General features: G+C 33.9%; 2 protein-coding genes across 3 annotated transcripts; both read right to left on the bottom strand.

The window, feature by feature from the left end:
* Positions 1-431: 431 nt before the first annotated feature.
* On the bottom strand, positions 432-1,797 carry LOC134249139 (vacuolar ATPase assembly integral membrane protein VMA21-like). 2 transcript variants are annotated; one of them, XM_062731492.1, is made up of 3 exons: positions 1,708-1,797; positions 1,013-1,131; positions 432-771 (listed from the first exon to the last, which is right to left on the bottom strand). In XM_062731492.1, exons 1-3 carry the CDS (start codon positions 1,728-1,730, stop codon positions 629-631), a joined length of 285 nt encoding a protein of 94 aa, XP_062587476.1. In that variant the 5' UTR covers positions 1,731-1,797; the 3' UTR covers positions 432-628. The 2 variants fall into 2 exon arrangements, with proteins under 2 accessions (XP_062587476.1, XP_062587477.1); XM_062731493.1 differs by having other exon boundaries at positions 1,602-1,736.
* A 752-nt stretch (positions 1,798-2,549) lies between these two features.
* Positions 2,550-6,103, bottom strand: LOC134249140 (uncharacterized). Its single transcript, XM_062731494.1, has 4 exons — positions 6,043-6,103; positions 3,563-3,622; positions 3,034-3,231; positions 2,550-2,784 (listed from the first exon to the last, which is right to left on the bottom strand). The coding sequence occupies exons 2-4, from the start codon at positions 3,618-3,620 to the stop codon at positions 2,624-2,626; spliced, it is 417 nt and encodes a 138-aa protein (XP_062587478.1). The 5' UTR covers positions 3,621-3,622; positions 6,043-6,103; the 3' UTR covers positions 2,550-2,623.
* Positions 6,104-19,900: the final 13,797 nt, after the last annotated feature.

Raw genomic sequence — 19,900 nt, forward strand, 5'->3', positions numbered from 1 at the left:
GAGATGCTCAGTTGCTCACACATTTAAAAATGTAAAGATATCTCACCAATATTTCAACAACCCATTAATTAAATAATTGCTCTGTTCCACATATCTAATAGGAAGCATACAACAATGTATGGATTTTTAAAAATGTAACTAGCAACCAAAGTAATAGGAAGTTGTACTTGGTTTCACTTATCAATTACTTTGCACATACATAGAACAGTTAATAATTAGTTACTATTAACTGTATAATGACATGTACATGTACAAATCAATACAAAGCAATTTAACATTAAGCTGTGTGATTTCTTTCAAGTTTAAAACTTGAAACATCTACTTTTGCTATTATTGATCGATGTATTTTTAATTTACTACATGTAATAAAATTGAATTGGACTGTCTAGCACACATATTTTTTGAGACTACAAGGTTCTGTAACATTCACATTAATACAGGTTATATTTTATTATTCCCAAAAATGTACAATTAATCAAAAACAAAAACCAAAATCAATATTGCACATACAATAATTGTTCAATCACCATTCTTTCATCTACATACATACATGTAAATATATACTTAGCATGTACAAATCTACCCCTTCATATTTAACAAATCATACAGATAACTTGTAAGAACAGTTCTAGTCTGCCTTGAGATCTGAAGGCTTTGAAGTGTCCTCTGTAAATGCTGTGTACAAGAAAAGTCCTAGAATAATATGCACTGTTCCTATGGCAACAAACGCTGCATAGAAAGAGCTGTCTTGGCTGGAAATTCCCATGATTCCTAAAATGAGTGAGGTCAAGGATCAGAATATTTTGTATTTCTTCCTGCATTTAAATCTAATAGAAAATCTAAAACTAGCTCATAATGTTTGTTTTTCTCATTTAATATTGTTGCATGGTAAAAGTATTTTATTTACATGTACACTGTATACTTGTTAGTCTGTTTGCTGAATAGATTACTAGTATCTTAATATTTACCTCATTTACGGTAATAACCAATGTTAACTAAAATAAAAGGCTACCTTGAAAGAACATGCTTTTGGAAAAGAAATACAAGAAGACTGGGAAGAAGATCATGGATAGGCTAAAGAGGATCATAGTCTTCATCACACTGTTTGTTCGTGCTTCATCGCCCATTATCCTATACAAGAAAAGCATTGAATTATGGGTACAGTTGACAAGAAATAGAAATCAATGAATTATGGTTACCCATTTAAAAGTTGTAAACCGGTGGTAAATGGTTGACAAATGCATGTGATGGGGTTTCACCCCTCCTGTATGGATATTTTCCAAAAATCGGGGGGTTTCAGGAATTTCCAGTCACCCCATTTAACTTAATTTATTTATACAAACAATTTTCTATAACAGTATAAGGTTTGTTGTTATCAGGTTATATTTAATTATAAGGGAAGTTATTTATAAGAAAACATTTAAGAACAGATATATAGTTTTATCACGTTATTATGAAGTACATAATTAAACTACATAGCTACGTCAAGCTTTACAGCTAAATAAAGAGATTTTGCTGGACCTGGTCAACATGATTATCACCTTATTAATTCGAATTTCCTCAATAATCTTTTAATTTATCGAGATATTCCTCAGCCCTACCTTTTAACAAGATGACACAACATTCAGTAGAGTATTGCTATCATTGTAGTCACCTTTTCCCCCACCGTAAACTCGTAAAAATAATAAAAAATTGATTCATAATCACCTGCTTCGAAGATCGTCCGCCATGTTTTCTTAGTTAACTCGTACAATGAATGGGTTTCCAGTTACTTCGCCCAATTGCAAAATGAACTCCCTCAAGTTATAAATAAAATATATTTCATTTGTACAAATATTTATCAAAATTTTGCTAAATGTGTTAGATTATATTTTGAAACAATTTAACGATATATAAATGTAATTTTAATATCTAAAAAAAAAAGCAAACATATTTCACTTTGAATAGAGTCACACATATATATAAAAAAATATTTTACTCTCTACATGTAGAAGATGAACCGTGTATTTTATAATTTCATTCTCTGTATATTTTAAGAGTTTAGAGTGATGTAAAAACTTAGTTACACATGATTCAGGCCCGTTGGAGGCAATACCAGTTGCTGGGAGTGGGGAAGGGGGTAAAGACATTTTCAATTTGGATGAGCAAAACGCAGGAATTCATATACGTATAATTAAAAAAAAAGTAAACCGCCACATCAAGACATGAGTAGAGATTGGTGTGATTGTCTCAATTTCATTTAGCAATTATTTATAGGTCTATCAGAAGAGTGTTGCGGTAACGTACGTAATGACATTGACACGATTTATCACAGTAAACTAAAATGGACACTAAAGAGTCTACAACATCTGTTTCATATCTGGATATTTTACTGACTCGAAACGATAATGACCAAACTCATAACTTACTAAATGCTATGGCAAACGAGTTAGTAAGGGTGATAAATTCTCAAGGGGACATAAGGCAAACAATCAAACACTCCTGAATCCACCCTTTAGAATATGGTCTCTTCCACAAAGTACATCGTTTAAATAAAGAACAAAACACAATTCAAATTACATATGATATTTTAATAATATTCAAGCTTGTGATCATTTAGAAATGTTCTGTATGAAATTCATGATCAGCTGTTATTGTTATCGGCACCACAGAGGGAATATTTGTTGGTCAACATCCGTGTAGAGATAACCACGCCGGTATCGATACAGCGACACTTGTTGATGCCGTCAGCACAGATTACTACGTCACCGACTTTGATGATTCGTCCCTCGACGGTACATGTACCTTAATAAATTTCAAAGTCAAAACTGAGCTTAATTTCATCTGCTTACAGCTAGGATGTCTTCAATCTAAAAAGTTAATATCATCTCGTACTGAAATTTGCTTGTATAGTTTTATTTTAATTATTTTTATTTACTTATTTATTCATTTTTTTTTTGTGTTCAAAGTGTTATAAAGAAGTTTTTTTTTATTTTCTTAAACTGTTAAAACATGAATCAAATTAAGTTGCTATATATCGTTTATGGTACTCACCATTACAAATGGGACAGGGATCGCCCTTTTGATCCTGTTGCAGATCAGAGGAACATGGCGGAGATTGGCACGTCCAGCTCTTACAATAAAATTTGCCATCATTCATGTCTCGGAAACAGTAAGCATTCTCCTTTGGGGTGTTTTCCTCATTTGAGTAGACTTCGCAGTTGTAAAATTTGTCATCTTCCGTAGCTCCAGCTATTTAAAATATATGACGCAATTCATCTTTATATTACTCTTTAAAGTGCGATATTACTAGTATACAGACGACTCCATTTTAAAGTTATCAATACATTCTAGGCTTAATTCGTATCGTGAATGTGCATCATTTAATTCATTATTATTTATAAACGAGCTTTAGACGACGGCATACTAGTATTTAGATATCAGTATTCCCAAACTGCGTATGCTAAATCGATTTATATTACCTATCTGTAGCTGTACGTATATCAATGTAAAATAGCTATTCAACTGATTGAAAAATTCAAGTGAATTTAAACGAAAGGCCAAGTACTGAAGTTGAACTCACCTGTTACCAAACACAATACAAATAGCCAGCTGGTGAAAACAGCCACACGGAAAATCATTTCTGAAATAATAACAGAACATTGAACTTCGCATAACTTTGAAATATTGTAATCTTTCGTTGAGTAAAATTTATGTGTTTTCAGTGTGGAATTAACAAGTTCGTATCAAACTGAATATTAATAATTTCAATGGTAAATGAACCGTTGTACACCGACTAAATAGCCAAAGTTTGAAATTAATGTTTAATCTACTGATCTATAATAAATAATTCGCAATCTCACAACGTCTTCACATGACGTCATATCCGATGTCAGTATGTTAAATTTTCGATGAAAGGAAAATTAAAAGAAAACGAAATGAACAAAAATCAAATTAATGTCTTGGCGTTTAAGATAAGAAATTTCTTACACGACATAAACAAAATTATTTTTATATGCATTCCGGTAGAGATTATTGAGGAGGATAAATCACAAACATCCGACCTATTCACTGGCGGATTTTAGGGGGTGGGGGGCACGCCCCCGCCCCATAAAATGTTCAACGTATGATATTATGACTAATATTAAAAATGCCATATTTTGATACATAACTAACCAATACCACTATTATTGTGCCTGGTTTTACTCTTAAAATAAACAAAAAACCCAGGAGCTAGCTTCCGGGGGCTTTGCCCCCTGGGCTCCCACCATGAAGTATGATATGACTAGTATTAATAATACCGTGCTTTGGTTCATATCTGACCAATACCACTATTATTGCGCCTGGTTTTACTCGTAAAATACACCAAAAAAATCCAGGAGCTTCGCCCCCTGGGCCCCCACCATAAAGTATGATATGACTATAGCATTAATAATGCTGTGCTTTGGTACATATCTAACCAATACCACTATTATTCTGCCTGGTTTTACTCTTAAAATACATGAAAACCCAAAAGTTTCCAAGGCTTTGCCCCCTAGCCCCCACCAGGGCTTCGCCCTGGACCAAGTGGGGGCCTTTTAAAAGGCCCCTTGTCTGCAAAAAGTTATCCCCGCCCCCCCCCCCCCCCCAATAACAGATCCTGTATCCACCAATGCTATTCTTTTTTACAGTGTTTCTGTAAACAGAACATTTCGTAGCCAAAGTCAGCATAAAGAAAGTTAAAACCCAACAATATTGGTATGAATCAGCTCAACCAAAATACGGCCTAATATAACAGGTCACGTTCGCTAACGAGGTCATTATAACGACCATAGAATTAACAGATGCCGTCCGGCATTAAATGAGGTTGTTGAAATCCCTGTAGCATACCTCGTTTAAAAATTACAGCAAGCTCTTGAGCAGTGACAAGATCCAGCGGCAGGTAATTAAATTCTTTATATTTGGAACAATTAAGACAAAAGACATGATATAGAATTATTTTATCAAACACCGTCTAGAATTATTTTAAGGTAATTCCACCCTCCTATTATGTCATAGGTTTTTGTAAAAACTGTAATTAGTTTAAATTAATACCTAATAGAACAATATCTTTTTGGAAGAATGCTTTACAGGTGTATTGATAAATATTGTCAAGCAAAAGAATTTAAAAAATGCATATTTTCTTTATTTAATCAATTATTCAATCTTTTAAAAATGTTGACTAGGGCAATAACTCCTTCTAAGGTCTCTTCATTCAGGCATTTGCTTCATTGAACTTCTGATGTAAAATAGTTTCCCTGATATTCACAATTCAAAAGTATCTTATAAGTAGGAAGTATTTAGGAACATTCAGCATCAGAATTATGCATTTTAACTAGTTTTTACATATTTTTCACAATACTGTTTACAAAAAATGTTCGATTTTTTATGTTGACAAACACTTCTGTTTATTTATGTTTCGCAACTTAGATAATATGATGACCTATACATTTTTTGCAATAATTGGAAAATTTAAAGTATACTGAATGAAAATAAATGCAGTTTTTGTACTTTAAACCAATAAAATTGTGAGGGTGGAAACACCTTAACGTCTAGTCTCAAATTGACAAGATTTTTAAACCGTCACTGTGGTAAACAAAAGTGAAATTAGTTTAAGATATAAAAGCTATAGGAGCGACCGAAAAACACGACCCAAAGTCTGGCGTTAAGTGCAGTCATTTCTTTACAACATCGAGTAAAATTCTGACTGACGTTTTTCATACTGATTGTTAGGCCATTATTTACACACTGAGTTGTCGATGGAATTTCCCGTTATTTCCCGATCGTGTCCGAGGGAGCACGCGGCGGATGTGACCGTTCGGTAGGAGATTCTCACTCCTCCATGGCACCTGATCCCACCTCTGATGTTTTGGAGGTCTGTGTTTGCTCTGCTCCAATTTTGTATAGTTTTATGGACTTGTGGGCTTGAATACTGTTCGTTGTCTCCATATATTTCATGATAGTTGATATAGAATATATACAAAAACATAATTATTACGTCAAAGAAGTAGATAGTGAAAAACAATTATTTAAATTTTCACTTACTGAGGAAGATAGCCAATATAAACTTTTTTTCTATAAAAGTTGTGAAGACAGCAGATACAGTCGACTAAGAACACGCTTATTTATATGTACCGGTAATACTGTCAGTCATATAAAAACGTTTCAATGATAATACAGAATGTGGGTGTTACTTAAATATTCAATGAAACACAAGGTCAAATTTATATATAAATTATCTTTTAATCGATAAATCTTCGGGATGTTTCTGCATAATCGCAGCTTTTGTGTTTTCGAGTACTTTCCATTCAAATTGCATTTTATTTATACGATACTTAAAATATTTTTCCTTGTTCAAAGTGATTTTATATCTTTTTTTTCACCAATCAGTATTATACTACAATACTTTTTACAACATATTTTCATCTCCGCCAAAACATAACAAAAGGCCTTGGGGCCACATCGCTCAACTAAGCATTGGCTAGGAAAAAAGCAAAAAATCTGTTTAGTATTGAAAAGCATATACATGTAAATGCATGAGTGGTCCCCACCTACATGTACCCCTAACAGGAAGAGGGATGGTTATGATTTTAACAAAATTGAATCTACACTTACTAACTAAGGTTATTTACATTTTTTTTAACTAACGGTGAATTTTCATAATGTGATCATACTCTACCCTCGGGGGGTCATGACAAACTTAAATCTATACTATTCATATAAATATGATCAACCATGGCTTTGCTGTTCTTGAGAAGATTTTTAAGGATTTTTCCTATGTATTCCTAATATGTAAAACTTTCATCGTCCATTGTGGCCCCACCCTACCCCGAGGGTCATGATTTGAACAAACTTGAATGAACACCACCTGAGGATGCCTCCATATGAAGATGACTAATCATGGCTTTGCTGTTCTTAAGAAGAAAAGTAATCCTGAAGTTTCTTCCTAATTGCTCTTAATATTTTGATGAGGAGTTAAGAAAGAGTCTTGGCAGGATATTCAATGGAACCCATCATGTCTCTTTGTAAGGACTTTTATGTAGTTTAAAAATTCAGTATAGATATGGTAATTCATTACCAATTTAATCATAGGGAATATAAAAAGAATATAAAATTAAAAATAACACAATTTTGAATTAAGAACTTAATATCCTTTAGAAAGGAAGAAAGTTGCCACTTGCAGAACACCATAGCACAGTTCTCAGTTAACCTTGGACTTTCAGTAAGGCTCAGTATTCTCGACGTTACATAATTAGTGCCTAAACATTTACACAGTCTTTTATTCACTGTTGAAAAATACATTCCGGCGAATGTCAACGAGTGTATCAATGATCCAATGAAAGCTATTCGTACTGCAGAGAGGTGGGGCTTAAGTCGCCTCATCGATCACGATGTCAGCAACAATTTAAAGTTGCTGATGTTATTAATTTCTTAACCAATGAGAATCTTTTCGTCATTTGAGAGAGGTTAATTACGAGAAAGTCACGCCCTACTGAAAGTCTAAGGTTAACTGAGAATCGTACTAATTTGTTACTTCTCAACATTTTGTACGGTGAACCATTCCTCCCAAACAGTAAAAGACTTGGCTTTTTAATATGCAAAAGGGAAAGATAACGAACAGTGATTAATTTTAAAAAAAAAATCTTTAAATAATAAAAATCTAACAACAGGTGGGATTAGGTGCCTAGGAGGAGTAGGCGTTCTCAAAGTTATTAATAGAAAGAAAGCCTAAAAATTGGTGTGAAAAACGTCAGCCAAAAATCGATCCACCGTATTACATTAAATTTTAATGTTCTGAATTCAATTTTTATGCTTTACTTTTACATTCAAAGAAACATCCTCACATCCTTAAGTTTGAATTTGAAATCTTGATTTGCATATCTCTAATTTACATTTCGTATAAGAAATTTGCATTGTTTTCTCGAATTTGCATTGTTACTTTGAATTTGCATCATATACTTGTACCATGTTTGCTCCGCTCCTATTTTTTTTTTTTATTGTTTAATGGACTTTTTGAGCTAGAATATACTATACAATTATTGCTGTTTTTGAGGTCAATACGATGATTTAGACACCTGAGGAGTACAGTATTCACTGAGCTCGAAGTGAATATTGTACTTTGAAGGTAGCTAAATCATCGTTTTGACCTCAAAAAACAACAATTACTGTTTTATTATATGGTTAAATGATAGCAAACTCCTACAAGACTATTTTTGCTTTAATTGAAAGTTTTAACGAGAAATTTCAACAAAACGCATTGTTACAGGAAATATGGAACAGAAATAATTCCTTGTATTGACCTGCAATAATTCCTTGTATTGACCTGGAAGGTCACATGATACATAATATTGACCTGCAATAATAAACATTTATTGACTGAGTTCGAGGGCAACATGCCTTTTGTCGGACCCAAAAACCAAACTGTCTGCCCGCAGCCGTTGGGCCGAAGGCAGACAGTTTGGTTCGAGGGTCGACAAAACGCATTTTGCTTTCGAACTCCGTCAATAAATGTTTTGTTATACCTTTCATTTTAATTTTTTTATACATACATGTATTTTAAACTGTATTCCGTGATGTAACTTCAGATTCGTCAGTGTTAAACACCAACGCATGAAAATGAGATTAAGCTCCGCCCATTCTGTGACGTAAGTAGTCCAACATCTCATCGATCGGTCCAACATCTCACTCATCGGTCCTACATCGATTTTTTTATGCCCGCTCAGCAAAACATCAGGTATATTGGACTTTTTTTCGTATAGATTTGTATAGGAACAATTTTATAAAGGTATAACAATTCCTTGTGTTGACCTGGAGGGTCACGTGTAGGTCAATATAACACAGTATTTTTCTAACATTGTTGGATCTCAGCCAGTCAGAGATGGGGAAATTATTCCATCATATAATAATGTTCGTTATCTTTACATATTTGATTACTAGTACAGGGTGTTCAACAAACATGTCCCGACTTTTGATGTCTATATTTAAGCACAATAATAAAATATTGATAAAATTATAACTGTATTTTTAAGTCCATTTTCTGTGCCTGAAAATATTGTGACTTTTTAGAACACATAAAAAATGGCGTTTAATTGAAAACTGCTAATGTTTAAACCTTAAAAATGCCTGTCTGAAAATATACTAGTGATTGATTCAGAAATGTTATTTTGAATTTGCATTATGTTATCTTGAATGTGTAGTTTATTTTCATTATGTTATCTTAAATTCCTAAAATAAATTATAGTTAAAGTACAAACTAGTTTGAAGCTTTATGCAATGAATTCCATCTTCTTCTTTTTTTTTAAGAATTCGATTACAGTATGATGTACAAGGTTGTATGTAGATTTTTTTCTCAGTTGGTATAGACTTACAAGCAAACATCTATGCTTAAAGATTTTATACAACACGAAGACGGCTAAATTACGTGTAGTTTTACTTTTAAAATAACATGGTATATGCTTTAAATTAAACCAATTTTCATAAATCCGCGATACTTCATTTCCCGAATGTATTTCACACTGGAAAATAGACCCTGTGTTTCATTGATTATTTAAGTAACACCCACTGGACAATAGATGTAACATTACATTACATGGTTTCCGTTACCTCTCGAACCAGATAAGGCTAATTTAGAGTTGTGCGTTTTACTTTAAAAGATTCCGGAATAAGTGTTTCGACTTCTATTTACAAATATTGAAATTCCGTTCTAGCTTTTAATTTACAATCAGATTATGCAATAAAACAAGTTGGTTGCTTGGTAATGTAACTTTGCAAACTGTTTGTACAAATAAACTTATAAAAATCATTGGACAACAGCTGGAAAAAATGGAACAGCTGAACTCTTAAAAATTAAAGATCCGTGTATCTGTCAGGTCATAAATAAACCAAAGTACACATGCAAATGATTATAATAAATACATGAGTCCTCATGATATATCTTTTATTCTAATGTTTTAATTGTAGTTTGTAATATGTTGACGGTGCGACCGTTATGGCGAGCGCAGATGTTTATTTTGTTAGAATTTAAATCGGGCTCGTACGTCAAACTGCACGTGACATTTGATGCGTCTAGACTCTGACGTCACATGACGTCGTATGTAACTTACATTTCTCCCAAAGAACCCTGAACAATGGTGAAAATAAAAGAAGAACGTTTCGTTTGGTATATTTTCTTCAATATTTATCCATTAAATCAGGGCATGTTTACTCTTAGTAGAACTTTTGCTGCTATTCTCACGAGAACGTGGCTTTTAACGTAGCTTAAACAAGTGATGCATTGTGGGTCAAATTACGGCATCAAAAAATTCCATCGAATGAATGTGCAGTAGTCCGAATTTTCTCTTCGCACAGGCGTTGCTTTAAGAGCTCGCAGTGACGAGCGTCGCGTGGCTTTTAACGTAGCTTAAACAAGTGATGCATTGTGGGTCAAATTACGGCATCAAAAAATTCCATCGAATGAATGTGCAGTAGTCCGAATTTTCTCTTCGCACAGGCGTTGCTTTAAGAGCTCGCAGTGACGAGCGTCGCTTCGCGACGCTCGCTGCGCTCGCTATAATGAACTTAACAAAATGCGCGGATATGCATACTTTCAAATGGTTGCAATAAAAAAAGGTCCTTAGGCCAAAACGCTCACCTGAGTCAATATGACTCTAGCGCTAGCTGATTTTCTTCATCAGTATATTTCTTCTATATACACATGTTAAACTTTTATTGCCCAAATTTGTCATGTTTTGCATGAAAGTGAATCTAAACTTTCTCAGGATGCTTCCATACATAACTATTCATGACTTTGTTGTTCTTCAGAAAAGAATTTTTAAAGATGTGTGAAGCCTTACCGTGGGGGGTTCATGATTTGAACCAAAGGAATCTTGCACTGAGGATGCTTTTAGTTCAATGTTAGTAGTCATGGTCTTGTTGTTTTTAAAAGGTTTCCCCCTTTCCCCCTTTTTATTCTTATGCAAAGCTTTGATCCCCAATTGCGATCCCAGATTTTTTTTCATATCAGTATGACTAATCACAACATTAATTTTGTTTTTAGACATTTTTTAAGCTTGTGTGCAAAAGAGAATTGATAGATGCATTGTATATAAAACCCTACCCCCGAGGACCATGACTGGAACAAATTTGAATCAACACTACAACAGGATCCATACGAATATGACTAATCAAAGCTTTTTAATGTTCTTGAAAAGATTTTTGAAGCTTTTTCCTAAATATTCGTAGATGTAAAAATTGCTGTTCCAGACTACAGCTACCCCTGTAAATGATTACCAGAATTACATTCACACTACCTGAGGTTACTTTATATTTCAGTATGACTAAATAAATATAAAAGTACCTTTGTTGTGTCTGAGAAAGATTTTTAGAGTTTTCCTTATTAGTCTTAGACCTTATATATTTTTCACTGTTATACTTTGATCCCCCATTTCGGCCCAACCCTACACCCAGGAGTCAAGATTTCAACAATTTCGAGTCTATGTTAAGAAACTGAAGATGCTTTTATATCAATATGACAAATAATAGTTGTTTGATAATTCCTGTGAAGAAGATTTTTAAAGGTTTTTCCTACGTGTCCCTGTTATACTTTGACTTCCCATTCTGGTCCACCCCATACTTCCAGGGATTATGATTTAAAAAAAATTAATTCATACTATAATGAAGATTTCAATTAAGCTTCAAGTATAACTTTTCTGGTCCAGTAGTTCTCGAGAAGATTTTTGGACGATGATATACATGTGTGTAAAATTTTAAGTATTTCTTACTTAATATGTCCTCCAAAGGATAGAAGTGTTATCCTTCATTTGAACAAACTTGAATCTTCTTCACCCAAGAATGCTTTGTTGCCAGTTTGGTCAATATTGACCAAGTGCGATTCTTAAGAAGTCGAAAATATGAAAAGTTTACAGACGGCCAGACAGATGGCGCCTATAGCTTGACGGTGTCGCATAATATTTGGTCCGCCTCGTTTAAAGGTCCGGCCGGACCAAATACGATAACATATTTGGTCCGCCTGGCTCTATAAGAAAAGGTCCGCCCTCGGCCTTTTATACAAATTGTATGCATGTGGTTCATTCGATATAAATTGAAAAACTATTTTTTTAAAATTAATTAAGGATATAAAGTCGTATTAATAGCTAGTGTTTTCTCCAAGAAAATGTAGTAAACAATAAGTAAGAAATCGAAATTAATACATAAATAAAGGAATGTTCAGATTTATTGATCGGGTTTCCTGTCGGGAAGATGGGACATGCTTCTTTTGTCGTTTAAATTAATACACTAATGTCAACATTATCATAAAAAAATATTAAGAATACAAATGTACATACATTTACCTTCACCGCCTTGTTTACTGGCAGATTAATCATTATTGAATGAACAGATAAATGTTCGTAAGTCCAACACGAATCATTTAGTTACACTCTCTTTCCTATAAACATGATAAACGTTTGACTAATCCACTCACAAAAACTGAAGTTCACATCTTTCAAAATATATTTCTTTATAGTATTGATAAAAGAAATCTGTCATTCTTTACGTTTAATATTGTTGTAAATAACTGGAGGGTCACTAGCTGTGACAGGGGCTTATGTCACGGTGTACTACCCTACACCCCTTATTGTAAAAACAACATGCCTACGGATTGGGCAGTTGGGGGTTAGCCTATAATTGTTTCGTTTGAGAAAACCTAAAGTACCATATCCCCTGTGTTTTTTATAAGTTAACACTGTTTCTTACCTATTCAAAGGCTAATTATTATATCTACTACATGTAGATCTCTACATTTCATTTCCTGAATTTAACACTGCCGACAATTTTTGTTATTGTTTCGGAATCCGACAATTTTATTTTCATTTTCGACATTATTTATTTATTTTTTTTCTTCACATTTTCGGATTTTTTAGGATACCTTTACGGCAATTTAAATTTAACATTTAACATTGTTTACTTCTAGTAGTAGTAGTAGTAGTAGTAGTAGTAGTAAACAATATTAAGACTGTTAATAAGTAAAGGAAACAGTTAAGTGAAACTTCACATTCACAATAAATACATGTATCTGAAATACAGAGGGCGGACCTTTTCTGATAACTGCGATTTAAGGTCCGCCCTGTCTATTTTTCTAGTTTTTTAAGCTACGAAAATAAACCCAGTCCAAAAATGTCCCTTCATAACATAAAAATATCTGAAATACAGAGGGCGGACCTTTTCTGATAACTGCGTTTTAAGGTCCGCCCTGTCAATTTTTCTAGTTTTCAAGCTACGAAAATAAACCCTGTCCAAAAAAAATTCCCTTCATAACATAAAAATATCTGAAATACAGAGGGCGGACCTTTTCTGATAACTGCGTTTTAAGGTCCGCCCTGTCTATTTTTCTAGTTTTTTAAGCTAGGAAAATATACCCTGTCCAAAAATTTCCCTTCATAACATAAAAATATCTGAAATACAGAGGGCGGACCTTTTCTGATAACTGCGTTTTAAGGTCCGCCCTGTCTATTTTTCTAGTTTTCAAGCTACGAAAATAAACCCTGTCCAAAAAAATTCCCTTCATAACATAAAAATATCTGAAATACAGAGGGCGGACCTTTTCTGATAACTGCGTTTTAAGGTCCGCCCTGTCTATTTTTCTAGTTTTTTTAAGCTACGAAAATAAACCCAGTCCAAAAATTTCACTTTATGACATGAAGATATTAGCTGCAGACCTGTAGCTCTCCGAACAAAAAAATATTGATAGACCGGAGATCTGTAGCTCTCCGAAAAAAAAGAATATTGATAGACCGGAGCTCTACAGTGCCACCCATTGAAAAAACTGTATATTTATTGCGCACAAAAAAGTGCGCTCGGTTCTCGATTTATTTCTCCATTTTTTTAAAACTGTAATCTCAAAATATTACTAACCGTGTGTTCATAACATATTCTTTCGCCGTTTCCACAACCAAACATTCCTCATAATTGCTGTTAATAGTCCTCCTGTCCCTGTTATTGTAATCATCGAACATTTCGCTATTTATACTGCCATTTTAGTTTCAAAGATAATTCGGTCCAATATGCTTCGTTCAGATGTCAACTACGAGAGTACTTAATAGGATAAAGGCATTTTTTGAAATCTTTCCTTTTTTGCAATTGAGGTAAGAATTTGGAAGAATTAATCAAGAACCGAGCGCACTTTTTTGTGCGCAATAAATTTAGTTTTTTTGAATGGGTGGCACTGTAGCTCTCCGGTGTATCAATATATTTTTTCCGGAGAGCTACAGATCTGCAGCTATGAAGATATATGAAATGCAGAGGGAGGACCTTATATTATACTGCGTTTAAATACTTTAAAGTCATATAAGGCGTTTTATTTTATAAGTTCAGACTAAAAATATAAAAAAGATCTTTTTATTTGTTTTGGTACTTTATATACCACTGTAAAGATAGGACCGCTGCATTTCATTTCCGGAAATCGGCATGGCATTTCCGCCATTTCTTTATTTCATTTCCGACAATTTGTCTTTTCTTTTCTGACATTTATTTCTTTTCATTTCTGGAATTTTTGCAAGGTACCTCTCCGGCAATTTAATGATTACCAGGTACATGTATGTAGAAATGGAATTTTGAAAGAATTTATTATACACAACATTTTAATATAAAAGTTCTGTATACATGTATATACATCTGTACATGAAGCACTAAGTCTAGTTAACAGAGTTTAATGAGCATGCAATTTTTTCATCGCATTTAATGTTCACTAAATTAAATGTCAAAGACTGCGCCGAACATTGATTTACTAAACAGTCTATAATTTATTCTTTAAAATTTTTCATTACCGGAAAGCACTAAATTCCTGAAAAATGTCGGAGATTAACACTTTAGAATGTCGAAAATGAAAGCTTAAAATGTCGGAAATAAAAAGTTTAAAATTTCAACACCAAAAAAAAAAAAAATCCGATATGGAATGCAGACTGAAACATTTTATGAAAATCAAACAATTTAAATCAATCGCGTTTCATAGATATCCGAGATTTAAAACAATGGCCGATTCTTATCGACTCGGAATTTAAATATCAGACACAGTTTTAATTCAATTAGTTTGAATTTAACTAATAGAAACGTGGGGATATTTAAGTTCAATATCGGTGAAATTTTTAATTTGAACATAAAAACCAAATCTCATGTAAATCTATGCTTAATCTTGTATTTTTAATTTTTAGCTCAGATACGCCATATTTAGCTTTAAATATTCAAATAAAGATTATACATGTATGGTTATAATTATTAAAAATGTCGCAGTTTTGAAGTGTACGCCTGAATATTTGGTTTCTTGGCATAATATTTATTAATTAAAAATAAGATCTATTAATATGTACCATTAGGTACACATGACCATTAGGTTCACCGACCATTCAATGACAGCGCCATCTGCCGCGGGCTCTACCTGTGGGTACGGTGGGTACCTGTCAGGTAAACAAATACGTCACACACCCATTGTTTTATTAGCTATACACACCTACAGATTTCACACCTTTAATCGTCCTAATTCACAAAAAGCAAATTCTAAGGAAAAACAAACACTTGCAAAATAATTGTGGCATGATTTTCAAAGAAATCATGGCCCTAAACGGCACTGCTAAAAGCACACTATACGAGTAGATTCTTGTCTAGAGATACTTGTATGTTGTACAAAAAATAAAACACAACAGGGTTAATCCTTCTTTCATCATATAGTATAAGCAAACTACCCGGTAGCCTTAATTTCATATGTTAAAGTCAAGATTAAAACATATTGCACCACCCGGACCTTAAAACGCAGGGGGACCTTTTCTTATACGGGCCGGACCTTTTCTTATAAAAGGCGGACCAAATATGATATCGTATTAGGTCCGGTCGGACCTTTAAACGAGGCGGACCAAATATTATGCGACAACGGACGCCCGACAAAATGTGACCAGAAAGCTCCATTGGGCTTTCATCCCACGTGAGCAAGAAATGTTGGAACTTTCGTCTTCTCTTGTTTTACATGTACAAGGGACTATGTTTCAGGATGTCTAACTTTGTGTGAGTGTCTGTCTACATCTTTGTCTGTCTCTATTTGATTACTCACGTTGAAATGCAATTATTTTAACATTTTCAGTATATCGGAACCTTATGATAAATAAACATGCACAATAATTCTACAAATTTTACAACAATAATACTTAATTCCCGCCTTTATCTGCATAAAATGTGTTACATGTATCTTCAGTTCTAAACAATATTGTAGAAAAAAGTTGGAAAGGCTTAGAAACTGGAAAAGAGCTGTATGAATAGTCAGCGCTAATTAAAACCAATTGAGCTATTCTGACTAGTTATAAGAAAAAAATGTTTAAGGAATCACTGTCTAGTTAGTATAGTATGCCAGGGACGTCAAATAGTGGGAAACATGGGATAATTTATGCATAACGGGCGATGCATAAATTATCCCATGTTTCCCACTATCGTTGACGTCCCTGGCATACTACACTAACTAGACAATGATTCCTTATATTTCCATTTCATTGTGAAATAGAATTGTAGAATTAGACTTTAAAAATGTAGATATATGTTTAAACTCCCATGCCACTTTCAATAGTCCTCGTCCACTGACGTCAAACACAAAGGCAGACGAGCGAGATTTATGCCCTGCTCACACGGAGATCAGTTGAATTCGAATTAAACGTAAATTTACTGCGAATTAGCTTCGCTTAGCCTTCACACGGAGAATTTAATGCGAATTAGTTTAATTCGAATTAGTTTACTGCGCATTAAATTACTTCGCATTAGCTCCGTGTGAACGCTAAGCGAAGCTAATTCGAATTAAATGTTGACGCATGCGTAAGGCCACAATTAAGTCACAGGACACGTGTTGGTAACATGACAACACTTGCATAATCATAGGGAATCAAAATACAATATATGATTACAACCAGAGGCCCATGGGTCACATTGCGCAACCGTGTAAGATTTTTCCTATATATTTTAATGTAATATTTGGATTCCCTATTGTGGCCCACCCTACCCCCAGGGGCCATGATTTGAATGAACGATATGGAGGTAACGGAAAGTATTCAATATCAAAGTCCATAAAACAATTCAAAACAGGAGCAGACCAAATACCTCTAAAACATCAGAGGTGGTAATTAAATTAGAATCAACATTAGAATGCTTCCACGTTAAGCTACAGCTTTTCTGGCCCAGTGGTTCTTGAGGAGAAGATTTTTAAAGTTTTTTTTTTCATATGCATTTATATTTCAATGAAAAACTTGGATTCCAAATTTAGAATATACACTACCCCAGATGCTTCCATAAAAGTTTCAGCTTTTCTGGCCCAGTGGTTCTTCAGAAGAGATTTTTCATGACCCCACCCTACCTTTGTTTTTTCTTGATTATATCTCCTTGGAAGGGGACTTAGCCCTTTTATTTTTACAAATTAAACTCCCCTAGTTTTACCCAAGGATGCCTTGTACCAAGTTTGGCTAAAATTGGTCCAGTGAAAAGTTTACAGACAGATGACGACAGACAACGGGTGATCTGAAAAGCTCACTTGAGCTTTCAGCTCAGGTGAGCTAAAATTGAATGAATTCTAACAAAATGTGTCCATGAAGAAAATCACAGCAGTATGTACATCATATTAAAATTACATGTATATATATAAAGTGATTCATGGTCACACGCAACGTCACGTGCTAATACGTATAAAAATTCTCGAAAGCGTTATCCGAGCCATAAAAATAGATGGAAAAACAAGAGATGTTTGCATTCAAAATAACTCCAGTACATTACGAAGGTTGTTAAAAAGTTCGCGGATCAATCCAAAAAGTTATTGTGTACTTTGAAGTATGATGAATGTCTGATTGGATTCCTCTATCACTTTTAATACTATGCCAAAAATCGGTCCCATTAATACCTAAAACTTTGGAAATATAAAGGTTTTTCTGTGCGGTCATATATTACAACAATCACTTAACGTTAGGGTTTGAGGCTTTGTATACCGCTTGCAGGGTGGTGAGCTTGAGTTATCCACAGACACACACGTATAAATTAACTAGAGGTATTGTGAGCAATGAGCTCACTAAATGATACTCCCCGCCTCCCATATGAATATAATGGCAGTGTCCATGTTTTGCTGTGGGAAACCCAAAATATGTGTCGGATCAAAAAGTAAAATAGGAGGTGCACAATGGCAATATGAAATAAAGATTGTTAAAGTTTCATTGAATTTCACTGAGTGGTATAAGAGGAGTTGCAGATAAGAAATGGGTACCCCAAAGCGTAAAAGACAGACGGACGGACGGACATACCGATTACTATATACCCTCCCGCTTTTCAAGCGGGGGGTATAAATATGATACATCGTTTATATCTCTCCGAGTGATCTCTCTAGAAATATGTACGAGCATGTCGCATTTCAACGGTGATATATTTTAATTTGGGGCGCCTGTTTTTTTCTGTAATATTTCCTCTTCATACATTTCTTTTTATACCCCTCGCTTGAAAAGCGGGAGGGTATATAGTAATCGGTATGTCCGTCCGTCCGTCTGTATGTCTGTTACGCTTTGGGGTACCCATCTCTTATCCACAACTCCTCTTATACAACTGAGTGAAATTTAATGAAACTTTAACAGAATCTTTATTACATATTACCATTGTGCACCTTCTATTTTACTTTTTGATCTGACACATATTTTGGGTTTCCCGACCACAGCAAAACATGGACTTTGTCATAACCATATGGGAGGCAGGGGCTCATTGCTCACAATACCTCTAGCTGTATGTGTATCTTGGTACCTTGAAAGATTTTCTTTATCATTTGACACCATAAATCCTTTCTTAAATTAAATTCAAATGCATATTTTTATTTTTTTTTATTATTGTGGAAAATTCTTCTAGCTTGTATTTCTTTTTCAGATTCATAGAAATGCCTAGCAGCATGGGTCAAAAATTTAGCACAAAATAGTTTTCTGACTAGTATTCTATTGCGTAATACATAAATATTGTTTATTGATTCAGCAATTTACATTACAACTGCCCAAATCATAATTACATGCAAGTTTACTCAATATTGAAATAAAATTATTTTCCCTCTGAGACAAAATCAGTAGAATTTAGAATTTGATTACTTTTAAGTCTTGTAAATTCCTCTTTAGTCACTGCTGGAAAGATCCAAAAATAAAAAGAAAGATATTGCATATAATTGAACAGTAAGAGACAATACCTAAAATATACATAGTTGGGAAAAGTGGGGATAAAAAATCAGAAACATGGTTTTTATCGATATTCAATAGGTTCAATATCATATTGTAATACCACATATTTGGGAGTAGAGGTATTGAGTTACCAGATCAAATCACATTCTGTAAATGTAAAAAGAGATTTTCAACATAGATTAATAGACTTCTTCTTCCTTCCCCCCCTACCCTTCTGACAATAAATTGCTCAATTAATTCATCTTGGCATAATCTAATATTAACAAGAGGCCCATGGGCCACATCGCTCACCTGAGCACTAAGGGCAGGAAAAAGTAAAAAACGGCTTTTTATTGTAAAGTTTAAATCCAAAAGTAGTCCCATGACCAATCATGGATTTGCTATTTTTTAGAAAATGATTTTTAAAGAATTTTTCTATATATATCTTTGGTCGGCCATTTTGGCCACGCCTTACCCCCGGGGGTCATGATTTGAACAAACTTGAATCTACACTACCTGAGCATGCTTCCATATAAATATGATGAATTATGGCTTTGTCATTCTTGGGAAGATGTTTAAAGAATTTTCCTATATATTTCTATGTAAAAATTTGGTCGGCCATTTTGGCCCCGCCCTACCCCCAGGGGGTCATGATTTGAACAAAATTGAATCTACACTACCTGAGCATGCTTCCATATAAATATGATGAATTATGGCTTTGTCATTCT

The sequence above is a fragment of the Saccostrea cucullata genome, unplaced genomic scaffold, assembly GCF_032062105.1.
Source record: "Saccostrea cucullata isolate Sc308-1 unplaced genomic scaffold, CSIRO_AGI_Scuc_v1 ctg3975, whole genome shotgun sequence".
Classification (NCBI taxonomy): domain Eukaryota; kingdom Metazoa; phylum Mollusca; class Bivalvia; order Ostreida; family Ostreidae; genus Saccostrea; species Saccostrea cuccullata.

Coding starts and splice junctions, on each gene's coding strand:
- LOC134249139 (XM_062731492.1), bottom strand. CDS start 1,730: ATGGCGGACGATCTTCGAAGCAG. Junction 1,132..1,707: donor GCGGACGATCTTCGAAGCAG/GTGATTATGAAT, acceptor TTTCTTGTATAG/GATAATGGGCGATGAAGCAC. Junction 772..1,012: donor CAAAAGCATGTTCTTTCAAG/GTAGCCTTTTAT, acceptor CACTCATTTTAG/GAATCATGGGAATTTCCAGC.
- LOC134249140 (XM_062731494.1), bottom strand. CDS start 3,620: ATGATTTTCCGTGTGGCTGTTTTCACCAGCTGGCTATTTGTATTGTGT. Junction 3,232..3,562: donor TGTATTGTGTTTGGTAACAG/GTGAGTTCAACT, acceptor TATTTTAAATAG/CTGGAGCTACGGAAGATGAC. Junction 2,785..3,033: donor TCCCTGTCCCATTTGTAATG/GTGAGTACCATA, acceptor AAATTTATTAAG/GTACATGTACCGTCGAGGGA.